Raw genomic sequence first — 11,119 nt, 5'->3', positions numbered from 1 at the left:
AAAAGGACTTTAACCTTTTAACAATTTTTGGGAACGGAAGTGGAATTGTCCTTTTCTCACGTTACTCGAAATTTATTTGCCTTCTTTCATTCTATTTTAACGAAACTAAAAACTAAAAAAAATGGCAAAATCGTTTTTTTCAGGTTCTCTGGATTTTAAATACAAGAACAAAATTGTTTTTAAATTTTTTAAAAAAAGAGCAAAATAGATCATCAAAATTTTTCTATTTATGAACGAAAAAATAAAACAATTCCCAACTTTAGTGCTACTTACATTCCAAAAAATCGTTGGATTTAAATTAAGTAAAAATCAAAATGATTCAACAATGAGTAAGAAAAATCCAACTATTTACAAATCAAATTATTAAACTACTATTCCACCTTAACCCATGACAACAATAAAGAAGTCTCGTGGCCCACAAATTCAGTCCAACAGAATACATAGATTTAGTTATAATTTTAGTCTTTATTATTTTATCTTATCTTATCTTTATCTAATCTTTAGTTATTCTTATCTTATCTTTATTTGCTTTTATCTTTTCTTAGGCCAATATTCTACCTTTATAATTTATAATTCAAATCAATTCAATTCAATCAATCAACAATCAATAAAAAATTCTTCATCTTTTCTTTTCCTATTCTTTTACAATTTTATCATGGTATCAGAGTCATGGTATCCTCCTTGAGGAAGATATATAAGTTATCATCTTTTCGGTGAGAAATTACCATGCTTCTTTTTCAACCTCCTCCCACAGTAAATAATCATAGATTTAGTTACATGCATCCAAGTGAAAATCCTACCTCAGTCTTGGTTACCCCGGTTCTTTACCAGCAATTTCGTCTGCGCCTCATTTCTTCCGACAGTTTCGTCTGTATTTTATTTCAACAGTCATGTCTGCATTCTGTTTCAACAGACATGTCTGTATTCTGTTTCAGCAGTTCAATATGCACTCTATTTTAGCAGTTTCATCTGCACTCTTATTGTGCTCCACGCGCCCTCTTTTATTGCACTCTACGCGCCCTCTGAAAACCTCTTTTATTGCGCTCTATGCGCCCTCTGAAGACCACTCTTATTGCGCCATATGCGCCCTCTAAAGATCAATTTTATCGCACTCTACACGCTTTTCCCTTTTTTTATGAAGATCGCTGCTTACTCTTTCTCTCTCTCAAGCATAGCATTTCCTTTTATATTTTTGCCGTCGGCAGCTCTAGCTCCGCCTCAGGCATCTCCCTTTGCGTCACCACGTCAGACGCGTCTTCCTCAACAATTTCATCGGAACTTATCCAAACTGTGGATTATTGACATCTTTTATCCACCAGCTTGCGGGGGCGTATTAAACTACTCTTCCACCTTAGTCCATGACAACAATAAAGAAGTCTCGCGGCCCACAAATTCAGCCCAACAGAATACATAGATTTAATTATAATTTTAGTCTTTATTATTTTATCTTATCTTATCTTTATCTGGTCTTTAGTTATTTTTATCTTATCTTTATTTGCTTTTATCTTTCTTAGGCCAATGCTATATATATATATCAATCAATCAACAATTAATAAAAAAATTTTCATCTTTTTTTATTCTTATTCCTTCATAGTATTATCACAAATACTAGAATAAACTCTATTAATTGGACAAATTTTTTATTAAAAAAAGGATATAAATACTAAATGAAAGATAATCATTAAAAAATAAAAAAAATGGCCAAAAAAAAGAAAAGGGAGAATTTAACAGCAAATAGAAATATTATTTCGAAGAAAGCAAGTTTTTATGCTAAAGAATTAGCATTAAAAAATATTTGGTAGATATTACAAAAAATAAATCCTCTATTAGCTTATAAGTTACAAAATCCTCTATTAGATGACAATTCAAAGCATTTTTTTTTTAATTTTCTCATGGAGAGGATATACCTAAATATCTTTTTGTGTATCATTTTAATTTGTAGCATTGATGTACAACTTTTTCTTGAATTAAAAACAAAAAAAAAAGAGTCTATTTACAATAATGAAGAAAATGTGAAAAGAACTTATCAAACAAATAAAAGTCTAATTTACTTTATTTCGCTGCTCAAAAGATCTTATGATTTTAGGAATGCGAATTCCCATAAATTTGTGACGTATCGTCGTTGTCACAAGCATATGTTTTTTTAAATTATCTGAAACCCAAATTATTAACATATATAAGTTAAAATATGCTTTTGCATATCATCCAAAATCTTCTTTTCTTAAGAATGAAATAAAAAATTATTTTTTTAGAATACAAAAAATATTTGATTTTAAATTTATATCCAAGAACTCTCTCCCCTAATTCTCTAATGAATCAATGGACAAATTAGTTGTTAAAGAGTCATTATCAATATAATTTATCTTAGAGGAGATGGTCTAGATTAGTGCCACAAAAATAAAAAAATAAAATCCATAAACATCATGTCATTCAAAATAAAGATTTAAAAAATGTGATTCATACGAAAAAATCAAATCAATTTCTTACAAAAATCAACAATTAGACTCATTTAAAAAAACACACAATATGAATATGATCTTTTTTCATATCAATCCATTAAAGATAAAAAAGACTCATATATTTCTAGATATGAATCATCATTCCAAATAAATAAAAAAGAATTTCTTTCTTATAATTACAAAACATGTAAACAAAAAGGAAGTATAATAACTTATTCGCTTGCTGCGACTTAGCCTCCTTATGAGTCGGACACAGCTAATATCTTATTTGAGGAAGAGTCCATCTATGATAAGAGATCTCATCATTGGATGATGAGCTAGACTAAGTCTTTCCAACTAACTTCAATTGTGAGGTATCCTTCTCTTAATAGACTTGATGACAGTACTCTTAAAGCACTCGTTCTAACAGATATTTCTTTGTCACAGCTAGTGGAATAAAAAATAACAGCTCGTTGACGTTCTATATGTTTCTCTTGATGTTTTATGGAGTATTTTTTTATTTGATTGGATCAAAGTTATTCACATTAATTACAAGAGTGATTCTCTATCTCGCAAAACCGTTTATCATTTTATCTATTTATCAACTCTCTTACTTTTGACGACCTTGATCATTATTAACAACAGCTTAACATATCACTGAATCGAACAGGACTTTGTTGCTATTCTATTATTCTCGTTATATAACAACATGACAATTATAACATGTAAAAGAATCTCAAGCATGATCAGACACTTGTTGTGGCATCAGATTCATCATTCTCAGCAGCCTCCATTCCAGTTAACGTATCATAGAGCGGTTGGTTCAGAGTCTCTGGCAAGTAAAACGCAAACATTCCTCCACTCATCCCACAAACTGTGAACACCACAAATGGCCACCAGTCTCCCAAAATCACGACGACGGGAGCCAAAATGGCGCCCATCTGCGATGCTTGGGTGGTGCACCCAAGCGCCACGTTCCTCACCACGGTGGGGAACAGTTCCGCCGTATAAATAAACAACAAGTTATAAGTCCCTGCCATTCCAAATATACCTAAAATACTACACACCATTCTAACACCTTGCCATGCCCCTTTGTTTCCTATTAGGGACCCTAGAAAGCAAAAGAACCCACTAAACCACAGGGTTAATATGGTCAATGGCTTCCTCCCTAACTTATCCAAAAACAAAGTTGTTAACATGAAAGCTGGCATCTCAGATATAGAGTTCAATATGACGTTAAGGTAAAGGTTGGTTCCAAGGTTTACTACGTTGAGGCTGAGGCCGTAGTACACCACGGAACACATGAAGTTTATAGCCACTGAAAGGAACAAGCGCGTGCGCGTTACTCGCGAGCGAATAATGTCCACTACACAACCCGATACTGCTTCTTTGTTCTTTATAGCCGGTGTCACTGCTGGCGAACACAAGTCCTCGTCGAGGGCCAGAATAACACCTGGCGGGAGGTGGTTGCCGTTGGTGGTCGCAATGGCGGACATGATCGCCATGGCCGCTTTGATTCTTCCCTTCACGAGGTACCATCTTGGTGACTCGGAGACGAAGGGAAGAACAAAGAGGATGTAGAGAAGAGATGGCAGGGTGGAGGCGATGTAGAGTTGGCGCCATTCTGGGAAGAGGTAGGCGATGCCGGCGAGGAGGGCGATGCCGGAAGAGAAGAAGTAAAATGTGGACATGCCGGCCACGCCGCGCATTGTGGGCCCTATCGGCTCGGTGGCGAGGACAAAGGCGCAAAGGCCAACGCCGCCGGTGCTGAAGCCGGTGAGGAAGCGGAGAGTGACGTAGGAGAGGTAGTTAGGAGCGAGTGATGTTAGCGTTCCGGTGATGGTGTTTAGGATGCAAACCATAGTGAGGGAACCTTTCCTTCCAAGATTTGAATCTGAGAGGTGGCCAAATATTCCAGCGCCTGAAATTACATTGTCCAGAGATGTATAAATTAGTGAAGAATTCTTCGTGTACATAATTATGTGATGACTCACAAAAAAAAACCTAAAAATGATAATGAGTTTTTTTTTTATTCTGTATTCTTATATTTTTTGAACATGTATGTAAGTCATCACTCGTAATTATACTATTAAAAATTAAAAAATATTACATGTAATATTATTCAGTTTGTAAAAAAAAAAAAAACTAATCATCATGTACGAGAAACGAGAGTCATCACTTGTAATTATATTATTATAAGAGGAATGTTAGGGGTAGCAGCTTTTGTTATTTGTAGCCATTAAATAGTCTTAATGATGGTTTTAATGGTGTAAGATTAGTGTGAGATTTTATCCAATGACTCACTTTTTTTTGTTGGTTACATGATGGCCAGAATTTAACAAAATTGTTGGCCCCTAAACTTTTTTATTATAAATTAAAAAATATTGCATGTAATATTATTCAATTTGCAAAAAAAAATATATTAATCATCATGTACCAAAGTAGTTGGTTATCTATCTTTCCAGAGGCTTATGCAGAAGTTTTAAATAGGCTTCAGTCTGATCATTGCCCTATTCTGGTGCGTTGTAAAGGTCGTCCTCAGCCTAAAGGGAATCGACCTTTCCGATTTGTTGCTGCTTGGGCTACTCATCCTGGGTATAAAGATATTGTGAACCAGTCATGGTGGTCTGGTAATAGAGGAATTCATGGCAAGCTTTCAGAAGTACAGAAGAATTCACTAGAGTTTAACTCGAAGGTATTTGGTAACATTTTTGTTAAGAAATGTGAATTAGAGCAGCAGATTAATTATTTACAAAAGCGTTTGGAAGTGGTGGATAGTATTTATTTGCGTCAGAAAGAGCAACAGTTGCTTGATGATTATAATAATACTCTAGTGCAAGAAGAGCTCCTATGGTTCCAAAAGTCCAGAGAGCAGTGGGTAAGGTTTGGGGATAGGAATACAAGATTCTTTCATATTCAAACTCTTGCGCGAAGGAAGCTTAATAAGATTCATGGCCTTTTTCTCAAGGATGGAGTGTGGGAAACTGATCCAGAGGTTCTGAGTCAAGAAGCAGAGTCTTTCTATAAAAGCTTATTCTGTCATTTGGATGATGTTGATTTGGGTTGCCTTGGTGATGTGCCTCTTCCTTCTCTGAATGAGGAAGCTTGCAATAATCTTACGGCACCAGTTACTATGGAGGAAGTCAAAACAGCTGTTTTTCACATGAACTCTTTTAAAGCTCCAGGTCCGGATGGGTTTCAAGCTTTCTTCTTCAAAGAATATTGGGAGATCATTGGTCTTGATGTTTGGAAGATGGTTAAGCAGGCATTCTCCGGTGTTACTCTTGATCCGAGAATGTTGGAGACTTTACTGGTTCTCATTCCAAAAGTTTGAATCACCGGTATCTATGAAAGATTTCAGGCCGATTAGTCTCTGCAATGTAGTTTACAAGATCATCACGAAGGTCCTTGTTAATAGGCTTCGTCCTCATCTTGCGGAGATTGTTGGCCCGCTTCAAGGAGGATTTATTCCGGGACGAGGAACTCCTGACAACATCATTATTGCTCAAGAAGTCCTCCACTTTATGAAGAAGACTAAATCAAAGAAAGGCACACTGGCCTTTAAGATTGATCTGGAGAAAGCTTATGACAGAGTTGACTGGAGGTTTTTAGCTCATACCCTTAAGAGCTTTGGTTTTCCTATTCCTACACTTAATTTGATTATGAATTGTGTCACTGCTTCTTCCTTATCTATTCTTTGGAATGGGAGTCGTCTAAATGGCTTTACTCCTAGCCGAGGTCTTAGACAAGGAGACCCTATGTCACCCTATCTTTTTGTGTTGTGTATGGAGCGACTGGCATGCTTTATTAGTCATCAGGTTGATTTGGGCTTGTGGGAGCCGGTTGCTATTTCTAGAGGGGGACCAAGAATATCCCATTTAATGTTTGCGGATGACTTGCTTCTATTCTGTAAAGCTACAAAAAGACAAGTGCAAAATGTGATGTTGGTTTTAGAGACTTTTTGCAAAGCATCTGGGATGAAGATTAATGTGGAGAAGTCTAAAGCGCTTTGCTCCAAGAATGTCTCTGCAACAAGGAAAGAGGTTTTCACTGGGGTATCCTCTATCAGATTTGTCCAGGATTTGGGCAAGTATCTTGGAGTTACCCTTAGCCATTCTAGAGTGACTCGTTCAGCTTTCAATGGTGTCCTGGATAAGATTCGGAGTAGGCTAGCAAGCTGGAAAGGGAGTTTACTCAATCGGGCTGGTAGACTCTGCTTGGTTAATTCTGTTGCCGCTGCTATTCCCACGTACCAGATGCAGGTCTCTATTTTTCCCAAAGGAATCATTAGTAAATTGGAGTCTATGATGAGGAATTTTCTTTGGAAAGGACAAGTTGATGGAAGAGGATTGAATCTTGTTAGTTGGAAGGTACTGGTTACTCCAAAAAAATATGGAGGTTTGGGGATTAGAGATCCTTATTGTGTAAATATTGCTCTTCTTGGGAAGCTAGTTTGGACTTTTTTCCAGCAGCCAAACAAGCTATGGGTCCAATTATTGGATGCCAAATACCGATCATCTCTATATGACTGTTTTAGTTATCCTAAGAATAAGGACTCTCCCATTTGGAGGTGTCTTTGCAAGGCTTGGAAAGTGTTGAAGGATGGGTTTGCTTGGTGTATTAGAGATTTGAACCAGAATTTTTGGTTTTCTAGCTGGAGGAGAGAAGGACGGTTATGGATTATGTCCACATTTCTGATTCGAATCTCCGGATACAGGATATTTGGTCGGTTGGTAGGTGGCATTTGGATACTCTTTATTCTCCTTTATCTCAAAATCTGAAAGATAATATTCTCTCTTACAATCCAGATGAACAAGCAGGTCCGGAAGTGGGTTGGTATTGGAGTGGGTCTGCTGCCAAAGTCTATGACTCACGCAATGGTTACTTGTGGTTGTGTAAGCAGCTGTTTGGTTGGGAGGAGAGGGAGAATTGGCTTTGGCTTTGGCGTCAGCTTGTTCCGGAAAAGCATAAGTTTTTGGCTTGGTTGTGTCTTAAGGAGGCTCTTCCTACTGCAAGTTTTCGCTTTAGAAGAGGGATGTCGTCATCGGATAGGTGTCCAAGATGTCTTTCTAGCCAGGAATCGGTTATACATTGTATTCGGGATTGTCCAAAAGCTCAGCTTGTCTGGCAAAGGTTGGATATTCCTTGTCATCCTTTGGATTTAAAGAACTGGTTCTTGTATCATAGCAGAGAGCACCCGTTCAAGTTCTTTTCGGGACTTTGGTGGATATGGCAAGCAAGGAATAACGACATCTTTAATCCCCATGAAACTTGGCCTCCGGAAAAAGTCATTTGTCTGGCATTAACTTCAGAAAAGGAGCTTAGAAATATTTTTGAATTACAACGTATGTCCCTTCCCTCTACTCTAAATGGTTTTTGGAATCCCCCATCCATTGGTACTTTTAAGATTAATTGTGATGCTAGTTATTTTGGTTCGGGTGATAGTGTTGGTTTTGCTTGTGTTATTAGAGATTGTAATGGGAGCTGGCAAATGGGGTGTTTGGGAATGATTGAGAGTAATAGTATTCTTCAAGGAGAATTGTTTGCTATTTGGAGAGGATATCTCTTAGCTTGGGATGTGGGTCAACGAGATGTTATTTGTGAGACGGATTGTGTGGAAGCATTTAATCTTGTTACTCAAGATGGTTTTGGGTTTATTGATCCACTGGCGCTCAAAATAAGAGATATCATGCATTGGAATTGGCGTGTTGACTTTCGTTTGATTATGAGAGATGCAAACACGGTGGCAGATACTATGGCAAAGATGGCGATGAAGTTACAACTTTCGCATGTGGAGCTTCTTTCACCTTGGGAGGAGTTTAAGAGTAGTCTTAAACGGGACTGTCCCTCTATTTAAGCAGTTCCTTGTTTTGTTTCTTTTGTTTTTCTTTGTTTAATTTATTTCAGTCACCAAAAAAATACTATTATAAATTAAAAAATATTGCATGTAATATTATTCAATTTGCAAAAAAAAATTAATCATCACGTACGTGAGTCATCACTTGCGATTATACCCTTATATAAATTAAAAAAATATTGTATATAATATTATTCAATTTTCAAAATAAAATTAATTATATATATGTATATATAATATTTCATAAATTTTTTTTATTATATTACTATAAAAAAATTAGTTGTTTGTATATTATATATGTTAGATTATTTTTACTATAACAAGTTTAATTATTTTAGTAATTGATTATTTATTCAATAAATTTTATGAATATATATATATATATATATATATATATATATATATATATATATATATATATATATATATTATTAGTTTAGTGACTAATTTTTAGTATATAAAAATTTTGTTTTGCATATTATTAGAATTTTTATTCTTTAAAGATAAGGTTTTTACTATGGATTGTAAACCATTTTCACTCCTATTACTTAATTAAACTCATTTTTAGAGTTGAATTAAGGTTATTTTATTCTAATAAGATGGTTGTCATATTTTGGTAAGATGTATAAAAATAACTAGAGAACTTAATATTAGCTTTGGTGAACCAGTGATGACCATATATAATGAATAATTTATGATAAGTATAGTTGGAAGATCCCCACTTTTCTGTACTTTGTCAGTTTGTTGTTCTATGAAATGAAATGTATGAAATCATCTTTTGCAAAATAAAATTTCTATATATTTATATAATTATATAAATCTTCACTCATTTTTTGTAATCTTTATCTGCAAAATCTCAGATACTTTGGCCTTTGTAATTTTAGTATAGATTAAAGGTGTTAATTAGTACCTAACTAACGCGACATCCTGTGTTTATTTGAACAAAGATTCGGAGTCCATGCATTCTTATTTATCCAGAAATATAATATGACTAATATACAGATTAAATCTATCGACATAATTTTGATAAATATATGTCATCTTATATCCTATATTCCTATGTGATTGATATAATTAAAATTAAAATTCCAACATACAGTAGTCTAGTTATCATTCACAGACATTGATGCACTCTAACCAATCTCTGAGTAACCTACTGATGTTCAAAGGGTCTGGAGCTCTCAACCAAAATACATTTTAGTGTCGTAATAATTATTATCATTTTCTGGTATGCAAATAACGATATCATTAATTAACACTTTTCTTAACCATTTCTTATTCACTACATATTTGTCTAAAACACATGGGAGAAGAAAAAAAAAACATTAAATGATATAAAATAGTATTTAAGTATACATTAAAAAAACATGTTAAGTATACAGTAAAAATAGTATTTAAAATCAATTATTAAAATAAAATATATCTTAAATACAAAATACGGTAAGTCGATAATGTTAAAAAAATAAAAAAATTAATTTAAATTTATTTTATTTAACGTTCATTAATTATTATAATAAATAATGTACTAAATAAGATAAATTTTAATTTTTTTATTAATTTATTTTAATTAATAAATATTTATACAAAATATAATACATATTAAAAATAAATTAAATTATATATATTAGCTGATTTAATGTCTAAATAACATTTTAAAATTCATGTTAAGAAATAATATTCTTTTATGTGGTAAAATAATGCATGCTAATTTTAGACTTCACAGCAAGAAAACGGAAAATAAAATGAAATAAACAGAAAATCTCACCGATCATGCAGCCGCCAAAGAACACGGCCTGAACCAGTCCAACCTTATATTTGTTGCCACAAATCAAGCCCCACTCCGACACCGTCGACATACGCGGTCCTCCGACCCACTCCCATGTTCCAGGTTCCAAGTCGCACACGGTACTTGCGGCCGGATCGCATTTGGAACCGGGAACGCACCTCCATTCCGGCTCACGATCTGCAAAGATAATGACCATCGTATGGAAGGCCTCGAGCGCCCACGCGAAGGTTGTGAAGACAAAGTGCCTCATCTGCCACCTTCCGAACTCGCCGCAATACATCTGAAGCATCTCGTCGAAGCAGAGCTTCTCTGGCGGTCTCATGCCTCCGTTGGCCGCGACACTGGAAGGTATTAGAGGAGATTGGAGCTCCGGCTCCGGTGCAGCCTTTTTTATTTCATCATGGGAAGACGTCGTTGCTGCCATTTCATAACTTACAGAGAAATTGGTTTAGGAATTAGTTGTGTTGAGTAATGTTAATTTCCGAGCTTCTCTTGAATATATATAGTGATGACTGATGATTATTGAAGCTTATATTATGGTGCGTTTGACAGAGACCGTAGTTATATATATTTTTCATCAGAACTTGGTGTGATTACTGATGATTAAGGTGAGAAGGACGCACGTATATACCGAGTGTATGTATGTGTAAAGTAGCCCAAAAGCGTATGCCCATCTTTGTGAAGTATTAGATTTTATTAGATGTAAACTAAAAATATAATAAGAAAATATGTTTTTTAATTTATTAAAGTCAATTATTATAGAATAAATTTCATGTTATATTAAAAGACATATTAAAATATTATTTTAATTATAAATATAAAATATAAATAAATTACTTAGCAGATAATTTGATAATTTTATAAAAAATTAGAATTATATCTAATGACCAATTTTGTTAAATATAATATTATGTAACATAAATTTTTATTAAAATATTACAAATATAATTATATCAAAATTTTAAATTTTTTAGTTTTCTTTTGAATTAATTTATTTATACTTTAAAAAATAGAAAATTAATAAATAATATGATTATT

At 34.1% G+C, this 11,119-nt stretch overlaps 1 protein-coding gene and 1 pseudogene across 1 annotated transcript; one reads left to right on the top strand and one right to left on the bottom strand.

Moving 5' to 3' along the window:
- The first annotated feature begins 1,081 nt into the window (after positions 1–1,081).
- Positions 1,082–2,610, top strand: LOC140177515 (protein TIC 214-like; annotated as a pseudogene).
- Positions 2,611–3,090: 480 nt separating this feature from the next.
- LOC112735842 (organic cation/carnitine transporter 4-like) lies at positions 3,091–4,414 on the bottom strand. Its single transcript, XM_025785316.3, has one exon. It carries the CDS (start codon positions 4,412–4,414, stop codon positions 3,185–3,187), a length of 1,230 nt encoding a protein of 409 aa, XP_025641101.2. The 3' UTR covers positions 3,091–3,184.
- Positions 4,415–11,119: the final 6,705 nt, after the last annotated feature.

Source organism: Arachis hypogaea, chromosome 13, assembly GCF_003086295.3.
Source record: "Arachis hypogaea cultivar Tifrunner chromosome 13, arahy.Tifrunner.gnm2.J5K5, whole genome shotgun sequence".
In the NCBI taxonomy this organism is placed as follows: domain Eukaryota; kingdom Viridiplantae; phylum Streptophyta; class Magnoliopsida; order Fabales; family Fabaceae; genus Arachis; species Arachis hypogaea.
Note: the sequence above shows the minus strand (reverse complement) of the source record. Positions and strands in the feature narration are given on the sequence as shown.

Bases quoted from the DNA above. Each gene is read 5' to 3' on its own strand.
- LOC112735842 (XM_025785316.3), bottom strand. From the start codon at position 4,414: ATGTACACGAAGAATTCTTCACTAATTTATACATCTCTGGACAATGTA.